The sequence below is a fragment of the Heterobasidion irregulare genome (assembly GCF_000320585.1).
Source record: "Heterobasidion irregulare TC 32-1 unplaced genomic scaffold scaffold_05, whole genome shotgun sequence".
NCBI lineage: Eukaryota > Fungi > Basidiomycota > Agaricomycetes > Russulales > Bondarzewiaceae > Heterobasidion > Heterobasidion irregulare.
Genome location: NW_009258201.1, coordinates 1 through 20,746, shown reverse-complemented (window position 1 = coordinate 20,746; position 20,746 = coordinate 1). Strand labels below are relative to the sequence as shown.

Below are 20,746 nucleotides of genomic sequence, written 5' to 3'. Positions count from 1 at the left end.
GGTGAGGAGGCAGGTGAGGAGGCAGGTGAGGAGTCAGGTGAGAGGCTAGGTGAGAGAGTACAGCCAGTGCTGGTGACATGAGGATGTCCCTGACAACTAGCAGTTGTCTGAGACGAGACACAATGTCTCAGATGTTGTGTAGTCGTCACAGATATCTTGCCTGCATCCCAGACGAGACGCAATGTCTCAGCAGTCGTCTGAGACAAGACGCGACGTCTCAGACGTCGTGCAGTCGTCACAGACATCCTGCCTGCGTCCTAGACGAGACGCGACGTCTCAGAATGTTGTGCAGTTGTCACAGACGTCCTGCCTGTGTCCTAGACGAGACGCGACATCTCAGACGTCGTGCAGTCATCACAGACGTCCTGCCTGCGTCCTAGACGAGACGCGACATCTCAGATGTCGTGCAGTCGTCACAGACGTCCTGCCTGTGTCCTAGACGAGACGCGACGTCTCAGACATTTGGCCGTCGTCAGAGACACCTTGTTTTCACCACAGACGAGGGGGGGACGTCTCAGACGTCGTGCAGTCGTCACAGACGTCCTGCCTGCGTCCTAGACGAGACGCGACATCTCAGATGTCGTGCAGTCGTCTCAGACATTGCGCAGCCGTCACAGACGTCCTGCCTGCGTCCTAGACGAAACGCAACGTCTCAGACATCTGGCCATCGTCAGAGACACCTTGTTTTCACCACAGACGAGGGGGGGACGTCTCAGACGTCGTGCAGTCGTCACAGACGTCCTGCCTGCATCCTAGACGAGACGAGATGTCTCAGCAGTCGTCTGAGACGAGACGCGACATCTCAGACGTCAGGCAGTCGTCACAGACGTCCTGCCTGCGTCCTAGACGAGACGCAACGTCTCAGCAGTCGTCTGAGACGAGACGCGACGTCTCAGACGTCAGGCAGTCGTCACAGACGTCCTGCCTGCGTCCTAGACGAGACGCAACGTCTCAGACATCATGCAGTCGTCACAGATGTCCTGCCGGCGTCCTAGACGAGACGCGACGTCTCAGATGTCGTGCAGTCGTCTCAGACATTGCGCAGCCGTCACAGACGTCCTGCCTGCGTCCTAGACGAAACGCAACGTCTCAGACATCTGGCCATCGTCAGAGACACCTTGTTTTCACCACAGACGAGGGGGGGACGTCTTAGACGTCGTGCAGTCGTCACAGACGTCCTGCCTGCATCCTAGACGAGACGAGACGTCTCAGCAGTCGTCTGAGACGAGACGCGACGTCTCAGACGTCAGGCAGTCGTCACAGACGTCCTGCCTGCGTCCTAGACGAGACGCAACGTCTCAGCAGTCGTCTGAGACGAGACGCGACGTCTCAGATGTCAGGCAGTCGTCACAGACGTCCTGCCTGCGTCCTAGACGAGACGCAACGTCTCAGCAGTCGTCTGAGACGAGACGCGACGTCTCAGACGTCAGGCAGTCGTCACAGACGTCCTGCCTGCGTCCTAGACGAGACGCGACGTCTCAGACGTTGTGCAGCTAGTGCTAGTGACATGAGGACGTCCCTGACGACTAGCAGTCGTCTGAGACGAGACGCAACGTCTCAGACGTCAGGCAGTCGTCACAGACATCCTGCCTGCGTCCTAGACGAGACGCAACGTCTCAGCAGTCGTCTGAGACGAGACGCGACGTCTCAGACGTCAGGCAGTCGTCACAGACGTCCTGCCTGCGTCCTAGACGAGATGCGACGTCTCAGACGTTGTGCAGCCAGTGCTAGTGACATGAGGACGTCCCTGACGACTAGCAGTCGTCTGAGACGAGACGCGACGTCTCAGATGTCAGGCAGTCGTCACAGACGTCCTGCCTGCGTCCTAGACGAGACGCAACGTCTCAGCAGTCGTCTGAGACGAGACGCGACGTCTCAGACGTCAGGCAGTCGTCACAGACGTCCTGCCTGCGTCCTAGACGAGACGCGACGTCTCAGACGTTGTGCAGCTAGTGCTAGTGACATGAGGACGTCCCTGACGACTAGCAGTCGTCTGAGACGAGACGCAACGTCTCAGACGTCAGGCAGTCGTCACAGACGTCCTGCCTGCGTCCTAGACGAGACGCGACGTCTCAGACATTGTGCAGTCGTCACAGACGTCCTGCCTGCGTCCTAGACGAGACGCGACGTCTCAGATGTCGTGCAGTCGTCTCAGACATTGCGCAGCCGTCACAGACGTCCTGCCTGCGTCCTAGACGAGACGCGACATCTCAGACGTCGTGCAGCCAGTGCTGGTGACATGAGGACGTCCCTGACGACTATCAGTCGTCTAAGACGAGACGCGACGTCTCAGACATCAGGCAGTCGTCACAGACGTCCTGCCTGCGTCCTAGACGAGATGCGACATCTCAGATGTCGTGCAGTCATCACAGACATCCTGCCTGTGTCCTAGACAAGATGCGACATCTCAGACGTCGTGCAGCCTTCTAGATAACAGCAGGTCCCTCAGACAAAGTCAGGTCAGATTAGGTGAGGTGAGGTGAGGTTACATACAGTCGGCATTGACAATACGAGGTATCTCCGACAGCATACAGCCATCTCAGGCAACAGCAGATGTCCTAGACAATAGATACTAAGAGGGACCAGGGAAACATACCGGTAACAGAAACCACACACGAGGATATAGATGATTAGCAGGCAATGTGGACAACGGGCAAGCAATCTAGTTGGATAGACAATACTTAAACAACACAGATAATACAGACAATATGTGTATGCAGTTCGACAGCCATCTTCCCTCAGTGCCCAGGTCGGACTCATCGGTACATCTGGCATGTCTAGAGTGCTGTGCATGAATCATCCGCATCATCTGCATCGTCTGAGTGGTGTGTGCTAAAGAAGAAAAACAACGAGGGGTGACCAGGCTTAGCATCGAGGGCGGAAACATCGAGGGCTGAGTATGTGATCATCGGGATGCCGCAGTCGAGATATCTGCGTGGGTCGAACAGGAAAGCGGGAATGGCGGAGAGCGAGTCGAGCGGGAGAGCAGGCGTGGCGCCAACCAGGTTGAGACAGAGGGCAGGCATGTGTTGCATTGACGGCGGTAACATACGAAGTCTATGGTCGAGAGTCGAGGAAGTTAAGATGGCCGAACAGGCAGAGTGGGAGTGGTGTCGAATGGGTTGGGAGGGGGAAGCAGGAGAGTGGGAGTGGTGGCGAGGGCGGACAGGACGAGGGCGGAAGGTATGTACCTTCGCACCACTCAGCCGCGTCCTTCCTAGCTCACCTCCCCGCCAGCAGCTGCTCCTCGCTCCTTCTCGACGCGTTCAAGCGCAGGCGCAGAGCGCAAGTGTGGCGGGGCGGGGGCGCGTGAAGGAACGGCACCGAGGCAGAATCGGTCGAAGGGGTCATGGAGGCCGAGTGGATGCGTTTGATGGGCCAAGGGGACGGGCGTGATGTCGAAGGGATGTGCACGGGCGGGCGTGAGCTACAGGCGAAGACGAGCACACATGTAGATCCACGCAAAGGCGGGTGCGTGGTGCCGGTGGGACGCACAACGGGCGAGCGTTGGCTACAGGCCAGGGTGCGCGTGCGTGTAGATCCTGCCAAATGTGGGTGCGTGGCGCCGGTGAGACATGCACGAGTTCGAGCGCAGTTTGACGGGAGAGCGGGAGAGAAGGCGTAGCGTCGAGCTGGTCGAGCTGGTCGAACAGGTGAGTGGGGAGTGTGCGAGGCAGAGAGCAGGCGTAGCATCGAGCAGGTTGAGCGGGCGTTGTCTCGAGAAAGGGCCTGAGGATCGAAGGAAGACGAACAGAGCGAAAGGGAAAGGAAAGATGTGCACCGTGCTCCGGAAAGCGGGCGGACGTGCTTGGCGGGTTCGCCGAGGAGGTTCGTGCACAGCTTCATTTTGTACCTATACAGCATCTGCACCAGCGGCACGCACACGTTGCGAAAGGGCTCGTGCCTGCACATCTGGCGGCGAGCAGCAGGGGGTCGTCACCGGGTTACGACGACGCAGAGAGGACAGAGACGTCTGTAGTAGCCAGACCCACACCCGCACAGACGAGAGCACAAGAAACGAGAGGGTGGGCTACACTGGAGCCAACACACAAGCACACATCGCATAACCGCAACTCGATAGAATAGGAACACAGCGTCCTTGCAATCTGACAAGACCTGTACACATGGTGCACAGGGCGTCATCGGCAGCAGCGTAGCATGCCCAGCCGCCGGGTGAGCGAAGCGCTCAGGCCATCATCAGCGACGGCTTGTTCTGCGTTGTCCACATGTCGGGCATCTTCCAGGAGTGCGCCACGGTCGACTTGTCGATGCGTCCCCGATTGGGGTCAATCTACGTCAGAGCTATGAGCACGAGTCGGAGAGACGGACCCGCAAGCAAGCGCAGTACCTTGATCTCGGTAACATTCCAGTCTTCGACCCCGGGGTTAGACGGATCGTTCGTCCACGACATGTACACGCCCTTCAATGCAATAGCACTGTGCAAACAAGAATAAAAATAAACCAAGCCAAGCCATCGTGCTAAGCGCGAGACTCACCATGATGGAACAGGCTCAGCGGCTCCTTCCACATGTACCACCGGAACTGCCATGCCTAGCCTGTCGTCATCACGCACACGACACGGTCCCACGCATCCGCGCCGAACTTGTTCAGCGCGTCGACGCTGTCCACGACGTAGTAACTCTGGTCGTCGTCTCCCGCCCCGAGGGTCGATCGTCGTCCGCCGGCGATACACAGGAATCAGGTCCTCTGGGCGCGTGTTGCCCTCGGCGGCTGCGTGCGCACGCGTATGAAGGAAGAGGGAGGGCGGGCATACAGGGCGTCTTCGAGAAAGCACTTGACCTTGTGCATGGTGATGAGGATGGTCGGGGAGGAAGATATCATGATGATGGGGTAGTAGGTTTCTGTGTGCACGAGGTCAGCGTCGGGGCCGTCTCTATATGGCAAAGACTGCGCGGGGAAAGCGACACTTGCTTTTTCTGCGCACGAGCAATTTGCGTCTGGAGCGTGTCATGCAAGGCGTGTCAGTGAAGGAGGCAGACGAAGTGGTGGGAAGCGGGGCGAACCTGAGACAGCGGGGATCGCGGTGGGGGCTTTGCCTGGCTTCTTCGCGTCCTTGATGGCCTTCAGCTTCGCAAAGCGAGCTGGACGGATGCTGGCTTTGATGCCGCACAGGACGATGGTGCGATCGCGCAGCTCGACCTCGCCCTGCCGGATCTTTTTGACGATCTCGAGGCCGTGCGCGTCCGCGACGTAGCGCCGCTTCGCGGGCGAGGTGGTGCTCTCGGCAGCACCGGCCGCATGGTGGTGCACGTAGCCGGAGGCGGAGGACGGGGTGCGCTCGTGCGATGCGTGCGCGGCGGTGCGCAGCGTAGAGTGGGCGTGTTTGGAGAAAAAGGCGTCGGGCGGTAGGGTACCGGGGAGCGTGGTCGTGCCCTCGCCTCCTAAGAGAGAGCAGGGGAAGAGACGCGGCGTGAGGAGCCGCTTCCGGGTGTGCGCAGGTGCGCGGGATAGGCAGGGCCGGGCAGGGAGGGGCAGGACTAGGGCTGGGGGAGGGCTAGCGAAAGTAAGTGATACGGACCTTTTTCATGGCATTCATCTTCGCACCTCCTCCTCTCATTAACAACGCTCCTCACCCTCGCCGTCGACGCGCTGAAGCACGGGTGGCATGACGATTGCGACACGCTGTGCGCAAGGGCAAAGCACGGGTGCGGCGGCGGCAGGGGCGCGTGAGGGAGCAGTCGAAGGAGTTGTTGTGGCCGAGTGGACGCGTGTGCATGGGGCCGAGAGGTCGGGAGGACGAAGGCGAAGGAAGTGGGTGGTGGGTGTGCATGGTGTCGAGGCGAGGGCGAGGGGACGAAGGTTGAGGTTTGCGCGCGGACAGATTTGAGTTAGAGACAGGTGCGAAGGACTTAACTTCGCGTCGCGCGCACGCGACCACTTAATTAACTTCGTGACTCTCCAGCTCCCGCTCGTCCGCCTCAACCCCTCACTTGTTCCCTCGGCGTCGTGCACACGCATCCCTTCGACCCCACGCCTGCACCAATCACTGTCTCGTTCGGTGCGTTCCACGGTTTCCACAGCGGTGGCGTCCCGCTCCACCAACGCCCCTACGCCCACGCTGCCCGATGGCACGCCAATCATCGCAAATGTCCGAACGTCAACGACGACGACAACGAAGGCGATCAAGATGACGATGACGCCGACGCCGACGCTGAGGTTGATGACGCTGAGGAACGGCGGCGGCGGCGGCGGAAAGACAAGGGGGAACAGAGAGGGCCCAAACGGCGTACGTCGTCTTTCTTTGCGTCGACCTGCACATCCATCCCTCCCGCTCTCGTCCAGTATATCCCTCCCTTCCTCGGCTCCCTCGTGCGCTCCCGCTCGGCTCGTTCGATGCCACGACCGCCCATCTGCCTCAGCTACTCGTTCCCTCGGCCCCTTGCACACGCGTCCCTTCGACCAGTTGCCTGCTCCCACCGCTGTCTCATTCGACACGATTGACGGTCTCTACGGCAGCGGCGTCCCGCTCCACCAACACCCACGAACCAACGCTGCTCGACGACGCGGAAAACCACGACAACGAGGAGGAGGACGAGAAGGAGCATAGAAGAGGGAGGAAACGGACGACGAGGACATAACCATAGGTACGTCGTCACTGGCCCCAGTTCCTCCCCCGTACACGCATACCTCTCGCCCTCGACGTCCTCTCCACGTCGCCCTCAATGGCCTATCCCTCGACTCTACCCGCCCCCTCCTCTCGTCTGCTCAACCTCACCCACCTCCGACCCGCTCTCCCGTCCGACTCGCTCCCCCGTCCGACCCTCTCGACCCGATCGCTCGCTGTGCTATCCTCCCCGCTCTCCTCGCACGATCTCATGCCCACTGGCCGGCTCGCCCGCACCGTCCACATCCCCTCGCGCATCGTATACGTAGCCTGGACCCCCGCTCGACTCACCCGTATCTCCCACTCGACATCGCGCTCGCCTGCTCGCTACAGCTCGACACCACCCACCATCCCGGCACGTCCTCCGCCTCCTACACCTTCGTCAACACCTCTGCCTCCGACGCCACGTCCGCCGTCACCACCATCGCCACCCACATCACCACCACCACCACCATCGCCGCCGCCGCCTCCTCCACCTCCTCACGCCGCTCCTCCGAGTCCTCGCGCACCAGGCCCAGCGCTAGCCGCCACGACCGCGACCGCACCCCGCAGGATCGCTCCAAGTCCATGTCCGCGGTGAGCACCGCTCACATACGCGCCGCCCTCCTCGACCAGGCCGCCGCTGCCGCATCCGCATCCGCATCCTCGCGCACTGGCTGGCCTTCCCTTCCCCCGGTGCCACGCCCCCCTCCACCCCTGGCTGCTGTATGAGCGGTACAGGACGGAGAAGCTCCTCGCGCGGCGCGCGACGCAGAAGATCGGTGAGGAGGAGACGCGGCGTCTGACGCACCCCCATCGTCTACCCTGCACTGCTCTCCCGCGTCGCCGAGGCCTTCCGCGTGCGCATCTCCCTCGCGGGGCGCATCAAGGATGGCCTTGCCTGCCCGACTCTGCCGCCGACGTGTACGGGCCCGGGACCCGCGTCCTGAGCCCGTTCTTGAGCGGCGACATCCCCTGCCTTTGCGCCCACGCTCAGCAAGCTCATTCTGCCCCTGCGCCCCGACTCGGCGTCCATGCAGGAGAGCGGCTCCTCGCCCTCGCACGACCCCTCCTCCACCGACTCGCCGTTGCCGTCGCTTGTTTGATATGTATTAGTTTACATGAGTGACGCACGTTGTCCTGACCCTGCAGCCTCATTCTGGGGATGATGGTCTTCAGCCCGACGGTCACGACAGCGAGCTGATTACATTGTTGTGGTAAATGCCTTGGTGAGTCGATTCAAATCCCTTTTTCGTTCAGATCATTCAGCTCATTTTTTTTGTCTATATTCCCCCAAGCAGCGGCATCACAGAAGCGGCACGCTTATGTCCTCCGGGCGCCTTGGCCACTCATCAATCAGGCCCTCCTATACCTCGATGCGCTCGTAGCGCATTGACGCTGGAGCGCGGTATGAGGAAGCCTGCCCTGATGGAAGATGCGAGCCATGAGTGCACGCGCCGTGAGCGCGGTGGCGTCGTTTGCGAGGACCTCGACGGCCGAGTCATTGACGACGCGGATGAAGTTGAGGGTCCGACGCGTCGAGGTGGATATGTTAGAGGACCGGAGCTTAGCCACCTTGGTCTCGGCGCCTTCTGTGGGGGGAGAGCATGCACGTCGCGCGGCCAGTCGCCGACGGGTTGCTTCGTATATGCGAGGCAGACTCACGAGTTCTAATCAGTGCGCTGTTCTAGCGCTCGACAGCGAGCGCTTCCAACTTTGGGACAATGTTAACGCCCGTCCACCCCTCGGCACTCGCGCGCCCCTGGAAGCAGGCCTTGAGGAGGTCGCCTTCACGCCCTCTGCACGCGAGGGTCGCCTAAATGATGTAGTGTGATGTGGCGGGCTGCCGCGCAAACGGCATGCCCACGCCCACGCTCACTGCCATCTTTTTGCTCGGCGCCATCCACAGTCTCTGTGGCGGCGGCGTCCTGCTCCGACAACGACCCCGCGCCCACGCTGCCCTACGACGCCCAAAGCATCGCAACCGGTCGAGTGTCGAGGAGGCGGATGAGACCCAGCTGGCGGCGGAGGACAAGGAATGTGTGCGGCGGAGAGACGAGCTGAGAAGAGAGTGAGCACGGACGATGAGGCCATCCACGAGAGATGTAGGTACGTCGTCTCTCACTCCAGTCTTCTCCGCACACCCGAACGAGTACATATTGTATCCGACCTGGCTGCCCGGCTCCTTGAAAACCCCAGCCCGACGCCACGCCCACCCATCGTATCCCTCTCATCCACTCCTGCTCTCGACCTACTCGACACCACGCCCACTTGCTCGCATCGTCCATGCCTCCTCTGCACATTGTCTGCATTGCCCGGACTCCCGATTGAAACGCCCGGACCCCTTGCTCGACGCCATGGGCACTCGCGAGCGCAAGTGCTCGGCCCGCTCGACTGTCGATCCCGCATCCGCCCTCGTCCCCTTAGGTCCACATGCCCGCTTTTGCCTGCGACTCATATCCACCCACACTCGTCTCCTCGACACGCCCATCCACTCATCCACTTAATCTCCTCGGTCTTTTACCCTCAAACCTCAACTATCAACTGCCCACGGATCTCCCTCGAGAACGAGGAACGGCTGCAGCAGAGAGACAAGCTGGGAAGAGGGCGGGTTAGGGGCAACGAGGACATCTACAACGCAAACTTGTTGAGCAAGTCGGTACGTTGTCATCTCTCGCAATCGACGACATCATGACCAGGCAGGAGATTTCCCAGTTCAGGTTCACAAAGAGGTGCTTCGAGCAGGTCATCCTGCGCTGGGAGATGAACACTGCGCCCGAGCCCCCAAAAGAGGTTCAGCCGCCCCCACCACAAAAAGTTCTCTTGCGCTCTTCAGTTCATGCTCATGCTCACACTGACGCACGGACGTGTGCACAGCCTCAGCCAGCCGCTCGAGCTCCGCCGCCAGGGGGCCGAGGAGGAGTCGTACTTCAACATGGATGACGACGACGACGACGATGACGGCTCGCTGCCGCTCCCTAGCACGCCGCTGCTCACGCGTCACTAGTCCACGGACCAGAACCGTAAGCGCCAGCGCGTGCCCGGCGTACCGATGCCCCCGCTCCGCATGCCAAGCATCCACCTCCCACATGCGCCGCTCAGCGGCAGCCTCATCGACCGCCACGACTCCTCCTCGCGCAAGCTTGCGCTCGACCTCAGCCTCAACCTCGACCGCCGCCTCGTGCCTCTCGGCCCTCACGGCGGCGACACGGAGGCGGGGGCGGACGCCGCGCACACCGTCGCGCCCATGCTGACCCCTATGCGCCTCCGACGCTGCGCCTCTCTCATCGACTGATCGTGGGCGCACGCCCAACGCCGACAATGCCGGCAGTGGTGGCGGTGACGAGCAGCCGAACACGGGCAGTGGCAGTGACGGTGGCGGGAGGTTCATACCGCTATCACATGTACGCGCATCCCCTCGTTCTCTCTCCCTCGTCCAGCGTCACTGTTGAGGCCCCGCTGTTCCTAAACCGTGCACACACCGTCGCCGTCCCTCCACGCCCCCCGCTTCCATCGCAATTGCACTCCTCGCCCGCGCACAAAGCATCATGAATATTACTGCGCGTTGACGAGGAGGCCATGGAGCCGCTGGCAGCGGAGAGACGAACTAGGAAGAAGGAGGCCAAGTGTTAACAAGGTTAGTAACTCCTGGTAACCGCGACCGTGAGGGTATTTCGCCTACACCCAGGAGTCCCGTCGAACCTCTGGCTCCTCGCCGCTCATCCTCTCCCAATGTTCCTTCGCCAAACCTACCTTCCTCGCCGATAGATGCACCTCAGCAGCCACCGCCGTCTATCTCCCTTCCACCTCCAGTCCCTATGTCGTCTCCTCAGTCTGATTCTAACTTCGCAACGCCCCAGCCCTATCGCACGCCTCCAGAATACCCCGCCGTCGGCTTGGGTACCTCGCCATCAACTTCGCCTAAATCGTCCTTCTCCAGGCCACACGTCACTCCACCTCCGCCCCCTCCTTCTGGGGTGCGCACTATCTCTGCCGCAGCATTCCGCCGTCCTCAGAATCGTGTCCCATCAGAAGGATCTTTTTCCGCGGGATCAGTACCATCGGCCGCTGAAACAAGCCCTCTCAGCTTCAAGAAGCGCGGCTTGCCTAGCTCACCATACGCGCTACGCCCTGGTGGGCACGGGTCGTCTGCGTCCCTTAGCCAGTCGCAGCCGCTCTCCGTTTCCCCCGCGCAGACACAGAGTCCGCCTGCGGTCGCGGAGGATGACCAGTTTGATTACATCTCAGCGTATGCGAACGAAACCGACGATCACCAGCCAAGCAAAGGGGAGGGGTTTGCCAGCGGCCGATACGCGACAAATTTGGAGACCAGCGAGCTGCGATGACTGTATTCCTCCTAATGTGTAGCATCTTCGGCCTTGGCGGAACCTTGTGCTGTTGTAGTATATGGAGGCCGGATAAGTGGCGTACTATGTTGTATCTTCTGTCACATCATGATACTATGCTAGGATCTTGGTATTTCACTCATTTCTTTACGATCATTCAAATGAAAGTATGCCTTCGGGCAACCGCCATTGACCAATTCCGACACAAAACTAGAACTGCGCGATGCGCGAGTTCCGGCACAGGATGATCAACTTGCCATAGCTCATTTTAAAATTCTTTCGTTGTACTAGTAGTATTACCGACACTTTTGAGTCCACCGATATCCGAAACTACTGTGTTGCCAATTAAATGTAAATATAAATATGACAAAATCCTTTCTATAATCTTCATACCCTGCTTCAACTTTGAGGCCCAGAAGCAGTGAGATTGAATCAGGGGTTCAATTCTAACCTGAAAAGCTAGAAGGTTCAGGGTAGGACAGGGGTATGGCAGGGCTAAAGAGGCCATTAAGAGGTGAAGAAGCCACCCATGCCAATACACGGCTAACATGACGAGCCTGTCCGTGGCTGGAGAGGCTCGTCATGTCAGCCGCGTATTGGCAGGGCTGAGTCCTGATACACACCTAGTAGTATTACCGACACTAGTAGTATTACCGACACTTTTGAGTCCACCGATATCCGAAACTACTGTGTTGCCAATTAAATGTCAATATAAATATGAAAAAATTATTTCTGTAATCTTCATACCCTGCTTCAACTTTGAGGCCCAGAAGCAGTGGGATTGAATCAGGGGTTCAATAGATATGGATTTAAACAGTCTACCCCCCAAAATCAGACTGTGTGAAGCACAGTCTGGGTTTTGGGAACCAAATCCGAAGTTGCACACAATTCTGTCTGATTCAATGGGCTTAAAATGTATTTGTCATGGTACCCTGATATTTTCATTAGTAGACATGGAGTACTGAAGATGTTACAGGCAAAATACAGAATTGAGGGAAAACCTCAAAAAACCGAGTCTCCAGTCCACAATTGTCCTTGGATTTCCATTGCGAAACTAATAAAATGCTCCTACATACACTACCTTTCAAATTATAACCTAATTTTATCATTTGGATGAGGGGATCGAGAGATATGTAATTGTTTGTGATGTTGAGGGTATTCTGCAACCCGGAGACACAGTTTAGTCAGCATCGGGAAAGGGCGGCACACAGTCGGGAGATTGCGGGCGCACAGTTGTCACACTTTTGTCACACTGTTGTCACACTGTGCACAGTCTCTCTGTTGCGCCACACAGTCCGGCCGAGACCGCACACAGTCCGGATTTTGGCGCTGGTTCAGTGCCACACAGTCCGGCCGTGCCGCACACAGTCCGTTGATTGTCGCGCCACACAGTCCGGCCGTGCCGCACACAGTCCGTTGATTGTCGCGCCACACAGTCCGACTGTGTCGGCACACAGTCCGACTGTGTCGGAACAAAGTCCGACTGTGTCGGACACAGTCGGAGTTTTCCCTCTGACTGTGTCGGCACACAGTGCCCTCCAACGTCTCGTGATCAAGCACGCCGCCACGTCGCGTCGCGTCGACCCTCCCCGCACCTTTGAACATCGAGCGCAACACGCTTCCCCAGCCGAGGTCTCCTTGCTCTCTCAGGACATTTTAGACTTCATTAGTGAGCTTTTTCTTCTTCTGAACCCTTTCTCTGCGTGCTCTCGACGACGCCAGCAGACAACAGATGCTCAGAGAAAGTGCGCACTGCTGATAGCATTTTTTCTTACAGTTTGCAGCTGCGGAACATGCCCTTCGTCGACGCGCTGCGCGTCTACCTGCAGGCGTTCCGCCTGCCCGGGGAACCGTAGAAGATCGATCGGTTCATGCTCAAGTTCGCCGAGCGCTACATCGAGGGCAATGCGAACACACCGTTCGCGAACGCTGATGTGTGTCCCGCGCGCTGCTCATCCACGCGCGCGTCTGACGCGCCACGGCCCCGTTCCCGTTGCAGACACCGCCTACGTGATCTCGTACTCGGTCATCCTGCTCAACACGGATGCGCACAATCCGCAGGTGAAGAAGCGCATGACGCGCGCAGACTTCGTGAAGAACAACCGCGGGATCAACGAGGGTGCGGATCTCCCCGAGGAGCTGCTGTCCGCCATCTTTGACGACATCGTGAACAATGGGATCCGGATCAAGGATGAGGTGGACTCGAGCCTGGTCGCGTCGCTCGCGCCGGGTGCGGGGCTGGCGAGCGCGCTCGCCACGGTCGGGCAGGACTTGCAGAGGGAGGCGTATATGCTGCAGTCGAACGGCATGGCGCACAAGACCGAGGTGAATGCTTCTTGATGGCATCGAGCATCGAGATGTCAGTGCTGGGGTGGTTTGCTCACGCGTCGGTTATGCAGGCGCTGTTCAGGACGATGATGCAGTCCCAGTGCAAGGGTTCGCGGAGTGGCGGGCAGTTCTTCAGCGTGTCGCACTTCTTACACGTCTGGCCCATGTTCGAGGTCGCGTGGATCCCGTTCCTCGCGGGGATCTCGGGCCCACTGCAGGAGACGGACAACCTGGATGTCGTGGAGCTCTGCCTCGACGGCTTCCGAAATGCGGTCCGGATCGTATGCTTCTTCGACCTCGAGCTGGAGCGCAACGCGTTCGTGACGACGCTCGCAAAGTTCACGTTCCTGAACAACCTCGGGGATATGAAGACAAAGAACATGGAGGCGGCCCAGATGCTTCTCGACGTCACAGTCATGAAGGGCAATAACCTCAAGGGTTCGTGGCGCGAGGTGCTCTCGTGCGTGAGCCAGCTGGAGCATATGCAGTTGATCAGCAGCGGCGTTGACGTCCTGGATGCGCGCAAAGGTTATGTCGCGCGTGCTCCGATCGTGTTTGCGTAGACGCGTGTCGACTTGTTGAATTTAAATTTTATTCTCTCATTGTGGTTTCTAGGCGCACACGAAAGCTGCCCAACGAGGAGCTGGCGAATGAGAGTAGATCGACGCACATCACCGTCGCGGCGGACATGGTGTTCTCCCTAAGCCATTACCACACAACGATGAATCGCAAAACCGGAGCAAACTCTGCTCTACGCGCACTAGACGACTTGTAACCATAACCATGGCAGACCCCTGCTCCTGTAAGTGTATCTGTATTCTACTTTTCGTTGTCCCTTCTTTCCCGCCCTCGGCATTGCAAACGGACGATGTGCCTCCGCCGAGGCCTTGAGACAGCAAGCAGTGTTGAGGATTCCCATTGCGGTCCTTATCTTTGTCTAACAATGATTTCAGATCTTTCTGTAGGTACTTGTGCCGCTTGGGTATATCATGAGAGACTTTACGCGTGCGCTAACCTCGGTATGGCATGTTATTTCTGGTCCTTCAAGCTCTCCCACCATGTTTCATTTATCTGCGAGTCTCGACGTGCCGTTTCTCTCTTTCTCCTGCATTCATCGACCTCACCCATTCCTCTCCTCTTTTCAGATTCCTACCTCGCAGCCTTCCAAGTTTCAACTCAGTCGATCGGATTGGCAAGGTCCCACGGCGCCCTCTATGTTGTTAGCGACACGACAGCTCAAGCAACTCGGTATTTTAGTAGAAGATTGTCGTTGTCCCTACAAGAACCTTTTGCACTCCAGCTTTCAATGCCTTCCGTGTCACAGGAGTGCCTCAATGCCCTCGCCTCCCGGGTCAAATCTTCACTCAAGCTCTTGCGCACGCTCAAAGTTCAACAGGCTGCTGCGCAGAGCACCATCTCCATGCTCAAGTCGAAGGTTTCCTCGCTCGGGTCACTCGCCCAGGCATCCTAGACCGTGTCACCGCCAAGATCCTGTGCATGCCTGACGCCACTCTTGCCCTCTCGACCCGCTCGAGCGTCGAACCTAACCCTCGATCCCGCCTGCGCACGCTCGGTTCTCTTCAGTACATGCATCCATTTGCCTGCGACCCAAATTTATATGCGTACGTCCCCTCGTCCCCTCAAGCCCCAGAGCCCACGCACAAAGCATAGCAGACATCATGCCACACGCGCTCTAGTGTGTTGACGAGGAGGGTGAGTAACAGCTGGCAACAAAGACATGAACTAGGGAGAGGGAGGCCGAGCGTCACCAAGGTGTGTACCTACCGCTCTGATCCTTTCTGCCGACCCTGCGACGCCCTCGATCTCTAACGCCAAGCCCGTTCGCTCACTTAATTCCCTCAATAGCCAGTTCTGCCTTTGTGCCCATGCGTGAACGTGCGACCCCTCAACGCCATGCACCCGCCTTTGCATGCTATCCCCGTTCATCCGCGCGCTTCCCCTTGTCCCGTCAAGCCCAAGTTAGACTCATCTAGCCCACGCCCGTCCGCCACCGAATGCCCTCGATCCCTTTCATCCCTTGAGCTCACGCATCCGCCTTCGCCTGCGACCCAGATCCGACCCAGATCCGCTTCCGCATGACTCATCCAGCTCGCGCGCGCGTGCACGCACAACCTCTCGACGGCCCCTCGACCACTCCTCCCTCGTCCTGGATCGTTGCCAAAACCAAAGGCACACTCGACCCCGTGCACGCTTGACCCCTCATCCCCTCATCCTCGTCGCCCTCGTCCTCTCGAGTTTGCGCACACTCGATCTCACATTCGTCAACAGTCCCATCCTCGACCTAACCTAACTGGCTGGTAGCGTAGGAAGAAGAGGACCGGCAGCGGCGGTGGCGGCTGAGAGACGGGCTGGGAACATGGATGGGCGTGGAGGACGAGGATATCTATGGGGAGATGCACGCTCGCTGACCAGGACAAGCGTCATGAAGGTGCGTCGTCGTCCCTCGTGGCGCCAGTCCTTCCCCACACATGTGTATATCCTGACCTCATCCTTTCCGCCCGCCCCGCCGCCTACCTGTCTCCCCTCGACACTCGTCCGTTCAGCCCACGCACCCCACGTTTCCGGCCGTGCATCCCTTCGACCCCACATACGCACACTCATATCTGTGAACACAAGCACGCCCACCACCCAGTGTCCTCGCAACCATTCCGCCCGCCTGTCCGCTCAACCCGATGAAGCTGCGATTCCGCCCCCAATTTCGCCCGCGCATATTCGTCCCCTTCAGCGCACGCACCACCTGGGATCCAAATGCTTGAGCACGCGTATCCTCTTCCCTTCGAGCCCATGGTCATGTCCTCGAGCCCACGCTCGTGTTCATCCAGTGCCCCTCGACCTCCTGGGCCATCAAAGTTCACGCTTGTGCCCTCATGCCCAAGCGCTCACGCGCGTCCCCTCGACACCACGCAAGGTTGCCCCCTCATTCTCCCTCCCTCGACCTGCGTCACCACTGAGACCCCGCGGTCCAACAACAGTTGGCGTCCCCACACTGTCGCCGTCCCTCCACGTGCCCTCGCTTCCGCACACAGAGGATCACAAATATTAAGCCATACGCGCTTTAGCGCGTCGACGAGGAGGTCAAGGAGCAGCTGGTGGCGGAGGAATGAGCTAGGCAGAGGAAGGCTGAGCGTTACCAAGGTTCGTACCTCTCGCTCTCGCCCTTTCCACCCGCCCTTTGCTCAACATGTGTCCCGCAACCTCTGCAGCCTCCTTGTCGTTATGGCTGCTCGCTCACTTGACCTCCTCATTAGACAATCCCGCCTCTGATGCGTGCACGTGCGACCCCTCGACGGAAGCACCGAAATGAGTGAGCGCAAGGCGGTTTGCGATGGCAGCATGGGAAAGTTAGTTTAGGTTCCCGACATCCTCCTACTTCGCCCACGAGCTCTGGGTCGGTCGGATCCTCGAGTTCGCACGACGCCGGCCGCTCACGTGCCCCGTGGACGACCCTGGGGTAAGCACCCACCCCGCCCCGCCCCCGTGCTGCTGCCCCTCTGTGTGTGTGCGTGTGTGCGTGTGTATGCGTATGTGCGTGTGTTCACCGCGCGTCTGACGCGTCCTCGCCGTGACGCGAGCGACCGTAGGTCTGGGCTAAGGTCCAGTGGTACTACTCCGGCGCTGACGTCGCCAACGACACCGACACAGAGTGAGTCTCCCACAGTCCTTTCCATTCTACAGACCGCTTTGGTCGTCCACGCTAACGCCGCCGCCGCCGCAGCCGCACACGCCCCCCAAAAAAGCCCCGCCAACATCCAGGCCAGCTACGGCCGCTACGAGCGCCTGCGCGCCGACGAATCCGACTACGACTACGTCGCGCATACCTCCTTCAACGGTGCGTCCTCCGCCGCACCTCTCCCCGCCCGCGACGGCTGACTGACGGCGCTGCATGTTGAAGGCCCCACGAAGATCATAGAGCACCGCGAGGCGGACATCGAGCAGCCCCAGATCGCCGATGGCGAGTTCTACGTCCGCCGCGCGTACTCCCGCCTCTCCAAGTGTGCCACCGTGAGCCCTCACCCTCACCCGTCGCCCTCCCGATCCTCACAAACCCCCTCAAATCCCCACACATTTGATGTCATAACCAACGCCAGTAAGTGGACTATTTTCACGACCAGCGCCCGTAGGGAGAGGTCAATGTAGATGACAAGCAAGGAAAAGAACCAACTCAAAAACCAGAACGTGCGATGCGTCACAACCAAGACAGATGCCCGTTGTTTAAGTTGACTGCCAACCCGTCCATCAGGAGCTGCTCCACGTCTGCGTTGTACGTATATCCACCCCGTGCCGCCTCCTGCCCGCCGACGAACACGCTCCCAGGCGCGCTCGGCACTCCGAGCACCGTGACGCGCGCAAGCGGCTGTTCCACGCGGAACGTACCTGTGCTCTCAATCGTGAGCGCGCCCGCGTGCACGATGAACCGCACCGTCCGGTTCGCGATTGGGGAGTCCGGTAGCGGGAGCGAGGTCCCGTCGTCGAGATATGCCGTGCCGTATGCTGCGCCGTCAACACCGAGTGCAACGAGCAACGCGTACGGCCCCGCTCGCGTCTCGCGTGTCGTGTACGCCGGCTGCGCGTGTGTGAGGAGGGCGGCGCCCGCACGGATGTGCACATTGATGTGCCCGAGGGGCGCGGAAAGCGTGGTCGGCGCGCCCACGGTCGCGTTTACTGCAGTGTGGGTGTACCAGTCGCGCCAGGTTATCTGCCCGCGGCCAAGGAAGATGCCTGACATGACACAATGGGGATGAGCAATCCAGCGGGTATGAATTCCATGTCGACCTACCGTCGACAGTAGTCACATTGGGCTCGAGCACAGGCGTGACGAGAATGTCGCTCCCGACCATGAACTGACGGTCCACCGCAAACAGCTCCGGCTCGTCGGGGAACTCAAAAAAGAGCGCGCGCACATGAGGTGTGCCGTTCGTCGAGGCGTTGGCAAACAGTGTGTACTGCCCGATCCCGTCCGCGGTCAACGATGAATCGCGGATTTGAATCTCTAGCATACGAAGAGGCTCACCCAGTACGGCAGGAGCGCGTAGCGTATTGAGACCGCGGTCTTGCTCGCGTTGGCGACACTATCCCATCTGTAAGGCTCCTGGGACAGCGCGCCGCGCTGGTTGTGTTTTCTATAGAACATCGTGAACGCGGATAGCTGCATCCAGCGATTGCACAACTCCTCGTCCGTGTTGCCGACTGCTCCGCGTATGCACAATATAACCCACGGTTAGGCTCAAGCAAGCAGGTGAATCGACGGCAAGGACTATGCACTGAAGCCGCACGTGTCGGCGCCGGCCATCGGGATTTGGAACAGCTAGAACTGGAGCACGCCTGCGATGCTGTGCGCCATGTATGCCCACTTGCTGTAGTTATCCCCAGGCTGACAGGTACATCCGCGAATCAGTACCGCTTGGCGAAACGCCGGTACGGCGGAAGGAAGGACGACGACAACATACCCAGTGTCCTGTCCAGTGCCCCGAACCCGGGAATGTCGAGCACGCAATGATGAAAGGTCGCTCGCCGGGGTGCACTGCGCGCAGTGCGAGGTTCGTCGCGCGGCCCTCCATATACCCAAATATGTTATGCGTGTCGAGCTCGACGTACCCACTCGCCGCTGCCGGCTTCGCCGGCGATGCCCACGCTCTCCTAAGTCTGTTCTTTCCTGCCTGTCACGCTGCCCTTTGACTTCACCAACGGCCTTCATGGCAAGACATTGTCTGACAGAGCAGATAGGTCATAGAAGTCACGCGGACGACACAGACGAGGTCGGGTAGACAACACGAGGGTGACGCGAGCGACATGGACGAGACAGAGGTTACGCGGGCGGCGTGGAGGACCTTGTCGACATTCCCGCCACCGGTAAGTCTCCGTCTTCGTCCGCCATCTATCCCAGCCCTTGTCGACGACTACGAGCCGGCGTCCCAATCCACCTAGTTCCCTATTCCCCCTCTCCTCGCACTCCTTTTCGCGGTCTATCTTGCACTCTTACTCTTCGACACCCGCCTTGTCTCACTCCCCGCACCAACGCGCTTTGGCCAGGTCGTTGCGAGTGCGGGCTTTGGGCGCGACGTCTCGCAGAACCGCACGCTGAAGACACTATGGGCGCGCGATGCCGCGGACACACCAGACGAGAACATGTATCAGCGCAGGCGATTACTCTATTCCTCCCTCAAACACCGCTTCAACGCATCCACCATCACTCCCCAGTCACATGGCGTCTTTCCGTTCAAGTATGATCCTACCACCTCTACCTTATCAACATTACCAAGTCCCTGACTGTCTACCCTAGCACTGCCAGCGCGGACACCCTCCTCGTCGCTTATACAGCCTCCACGGTCACACTCTCGAACTCTCGATCTTCTCCGTCCTAGACCCGAGGGTCGTCATCGCACAGTCCGAAGTCGCGGTTGGCGCGCCCGCATGAGAGCCAAAGTGGGCATCTGGGTTCCGCCTGTGTTGGTGGGTCTATACGAACTGTTGAGAGGTGCGGGAGCAGATGCGCGCGATGTGCGGGGCAGCGGCTCCTCTTGAAGGTGCGTTCGCAGCCCCTTGTGCTGGTTATAGGTGCTGACGTGACGACATGCAAAGTGTGGTTCATTTTTGAAGGGTAGTCAGTTGATTGGGGGCGCACAGTGGTGTGGAATGATACAAATCTCATTGGCTGGTGATTTCACACGCGGCCTGCGCGCATTCACGCGCGAGCTGGTGTTTCTTCTGCCTGTTGTCACTGCTCACGCTTCTTCCAGATCCCATCCATCCGTCGTCATGGCTTCCCTTGGTGTTGGTTATCCATTTGTACACACGATCTCTTGTGAAGGTGGGCGACGACGGATTCTACTCATCCGCAGACGTTAGGCCGGAGTCTACGCCCCGTTCTCGAGGCAATGGTTGGACATTGCGTTCACGCTGTAGCCTCTGAGTAATCAACGAGCCCTCTACCTTTCCCCGCGCCTGCGGATCCTCTACAACATCCCATTTGCGATCCCCTTTGACGTTCGCGTTGCCATTCTCCGTGAATTCGTCGACAACGACAAGAGGAACCTGGTCGAGTGAGTGTGAATTGCCCGTTCGTCGAGCGTGTCCTGACCTTGCGCCGGACAGGGCCGGGATCGACAGTGGCGACGTGTTCAAGGAGCCTTCCCAATTGCCGAACGGACTCTGACCGGCCCATCAAGAACGCTGCGCCGCCTGACCTCCGTAAGTCTTCGCGTTCGTACGCCATCCATCCCACCCGACGATCTGCAATTTACAGGGGCCCTTGTCTACAACTACGAGCTGGCGTCCTAGTCCGCCTTGCGCCCTATTTCTCTTCTCCTTGCACTTTCTTTCGTGTTCTCTCTCGAGTCCCCGGTTAGGTTAGGTTAGGTTAGGTTAGGTTAGGTTAGGTTAGGTTAGGTTAGGTTAGGTTAGGTTAGGTTAGGTTAGGTTAGGTTAGGTTAGGTTAGGTTAGGTTAGG

General features: G+C 59.1%; 16 protein-coding genes across 16 annotated transcripts; 10 read left to right on the top strand and 6 right to left on the bottom strand.

Moving 5' to 3' along the window:
- Positions 1-2,777: 2,777 nt before the first annotated feature.
- Positions 2,778-3,026, bottom strand: HETIRDRAFT_451092 (uncharacterized protein; the record flags this gene model as incomplete). Its single annotated transcript, XM_009547629.1, has 2 exons — positions 2,778-2,809; positions 2,861-3,026. 2 exons carry the CDS (start codon positions 3,024-3,026, stop codon positions 2,778-2,780), a joined length of 198 nt encoding a protein of 65 aa, XP_009545924.1.
- Positions 3,027-3,079: 53 nt separating this feature from the next.
- On the bottom strand, positions 3,080-3,912 carry HETIRDRAFT_105776 (uncharacterized protein; the record flags this gene model as incomplete). The annotated part of the gene is made up of 4 exons (XM_009547628.1): positions 3,080-3,191; positions 3,227-3,427; positions 3,496-3,729; positions 3,782-3,912. The coding sequence occupies 4 exons, from the start codon at positions 3,910-3,912 to the stop codon at positions 3,080-3,082; spliced, it is 678 nt and encodes a 225-aa protein (XP_009545923.1).
- A 274-nt stretch (positions 3,913-4,186) lies between these two features.
- On the bottom strand, positions 4,187-4,549 carry HETIRDRAFT_417412 (uncharacterized protein; the record flags this gene model as incomplete). The annotated part of the gene is made up of 3 exons (XM_009547627.1): positions 4,187-4,291; positions 4,349-4,436; positions 4,497-4,549. The coding sequence occupies 3 exons, from the start codon at positions 4,547-4,549 to the stop codon at positions 4,187-4,189; spliced, it is 246 nt and encodes an 81-aa protein (XP_009545922.1).
- A 149-nt stretch (positions 4,550-4,698) lies between these two features.
- On the bottom strand, positions 4,699-6,566 carry HETIRDRAFT_104638 (uncharacterized protein; the record flags this gene model as incomplete). Its single annotated transcript, XM_009547626.1, has 4 exons — positions 4,699-4,958; positions 5,025-5,504; positions 5,595-6,444; positions 6,504-6,566. 4 exons carry the CDS (start codon positions 6,564-6,566, stop codon positions 4,699-4,701), a joined length of 1,653 nt encoding a protein of 550 aa, XP_009545921.1.
- A 117-nt stretch (positions 6,567-6,683) lies between these two features.
- Positions 6,684-8,438, top strand: HETIRDRAFT_451089 (uncharacterized protein; the record flags this gene model as incomplete). The annotated part of the gene is made up of 7 exons (XM_009547625.1): positions 6,684-6,884; positions 6,959-7,330; positions 7,456-7,528; positions 7,568-7,704; positions 7,757-7,821; positions 7,993-8,240; positions 8,296-8,438. 7 exons carry the CDS (start codon positions 6,684-6,686, stop codon positions 8,436-8,438), a joined length of 1,239 nt encoding a protein of 412 aa, XP_009545920.1.
- A 25-nt stretch (positions 8,439-8,463) lies between these two features.
- Positions 8,464-9,111, top strand: HETIRDRAFT_451088 (uncharacterized protein; the record flags this gene model as incomplete). Its single annotated transcript, XM_009547624.1, has 2 exons — positions 8,464-8,644; positions 8,735-9,111. The coding sequence occupies 2 exons, from the start codon at positions 8,464-8,466 to the stop codon at positions 9,109-9,111; spliced, it is 558 nt and encodes a 185-aa protein (XP_009545919.1).
- Positions 9,112-9,556: 445 nt separating this feature from the next.
- On the top strand, positions 9,557-10,241 carry HETIRDRAFT_383601 (uncharacterized protein). The gene has a single exon (XM_009547623.1). The coding sequence runs from the start codon at positions 9,562-9,564 to the stop codon at positions 9,856-9,858; it is 297 nt and encodes a 98-aa protein (XP_009545918.1). The 5' UTR covers positions 9,557-9,561; the 3' UTR covers positions 9,859-10,241.
- HETIRDRAFT_458795 (uncharacterized protein) lies at positions 9,557-11,138 on the top strand. Its single transcript, XM_009547622.1, has 2 exons — positions 9,557-10,230; positions 10,293-11,138. The coding sequence occupies exons 1-2, from the start codon at positions 10,184-10,186 to the stop codon at positions 10,948-10,950; spliced, it is 705 nt and encodes a 234-aa protein (XP_009545917.1). The 5' UTR covers positions 9,557-10,183; the 3' UTR covers positions 10,951-11,138.
- A 1,744-nt stretch (positions 11,139-12,882) lies between these two features.
- On the top strand, positions 12,883-14,749 carry HETIRDRAFT_117872 (uncharacterized protein; the record flags this gene model as incomplete). Its single annotated transcript, XM_009547621.1, has 6 exons — positions 12,883-13,275; positions 13,350-13,738; positions 13,894-13,969; positions 14,069-14,080; positions 14,244-14,283; positions 14,424-14,749. The coding sequence occupies 6 exons, from the start codon at positions 12,883-12,885 to the stop codon at positions 14,747-14,749; spliced, it is 1,236 nt and encodes a 411-aa protein (XP_009545916.1).
- HETIRDRAFT_458793 (uncharacterized protein) lies at positions 14,443-16,403 on the top strand (the record flags this gene model as incomplete). The annotated part of the gene is made up of 6 exons (XM_009547619.1): positions 14,443-14,900; positions 14,953-15,051; positions 15,145-15,727; positions 15,843-16,061; positions 16,122-16,303; positions 16,359-16,403. Exons 3-6 carry the CDS (start codon positions 15,685-15,687, stop codon positions 16,401-16,403), a joined length of 489 nt encoding a protein of 162 aa, XP_009545914.1. The 5' UTR covers positions 14,443-14,900; positions 14,953-15,051; positions 15,145-15,684.
- Positions 14,957-15,762, top strand: HETIRDRAFT_143080 (uncharacterized protein). The gene has a single exon (XM_009547620.1). It carries the CDS (start codon positions 15,193-15,195, stop codon positions 15,376-15,378), a length of 186 nt encoding a protein of 61 aa, XP_009545915.1. The 5' UTR covers positions 14,957-15,192; the 3' UTR covers positions 15,379-15,762.
- Positions 16,404-16,875: 472 nt separating the features above from the next.
- On the top strand, positions 16,876-17,436 carry HETIRDRAFT_318077 (uncharacterized protein; the record flags this gene model as incomplete). The annotated part of the gene is made up of 3 exons (XM_009547618.1): positions 16,876-16,942; positions 17,015-17,128; positions 17,192-17,436. Coding segments are annotated over 3 exons (426 nt in total), but the record flags the coding sequence as incomplete, so codon positions are not given.
- Positions 17,369-18,508, bottom strand: HETIRDRAFT_474666 (glycoside hydrolase family 31 protein). Its single transcript, XM_009548573.1, has 3 exons — positions 18,311-18,508; positions 18,077-18,242; positions 17,369-18,018 (listed from the first exon to the last, which is right to left on the bottom strand). Exons 1-3 carry the CDS (start codon positions 18,449-18,451, stop codon positions 17,486-17,488), a joined length of 840 nt encoding a protein of 279 aa, XP_009546868.1. The 5' UTR covers positions 18,452-18,508; the 3' UTR covers positions 17,369-17,485.
- A 96-nt stretch (positions 18,509-18,604) lies between these two features.
- HETIRDRAFT_451080 (uncharacterized protein) lies at positions 18,605-18,994 on the bottom strand (the record flags this gene model as incomplete). Its single annotated transcript, XM_009547617.1, has 3 exons — positions 18,605-18,670; positions 18,747-18,904; positions 18,964-18,994. The coding sequence occupies 3 exons, from the start codon at positions 18,992-18,994 to the stop codon at positions 18,605-18,607; spliced, it is 255 nt and encodes an 84-aa protein (XP_009545912.1).
- A 95-nt stretch (positions 18,995-19,089) lies between these two features.
- On the top strand, positions 19,090-19,661 carry HETIRDRAFT_451079 (uncharacterized protein; the record flags this gene model as incomplete). Its single annotated transcript, XM_009547616.1, has 3 exons — positions 19,090-19,149; positions 19,225-19,520; positions 19,580-19,661. The coding sequence occupies 3 exons, from the start codon at positions 19,090-19,092 to the stop codon at positions 19,659-19,661; spliced, it is 438 nt and encodes a 145-aa protein (XP_009545911.1).
- Positions 19,662-19,795: 134 nt separating this feature from the next.
- HETIRDRAFT_451078 (uncharacterized protein) lies at positions 19,796-20,452 on the top strand (the record flags this gene model as incomplete). The annotated part of the gene is made up of 4 exons (XM_009547615.1): positions 19,796-19,823; positions 20,037-20,140; positions 20,203-20,339; positions 20,392-20,452. 4 exons carry the CDS (start codon positions 19,796-19,798, stop codon positions 20,450-20,452), a joined length of 330 nt encoding a protein of 109 aa, XP_009545910.1.
- Positions 20,453-20,746: the final 294 nt, after the last annotated feature.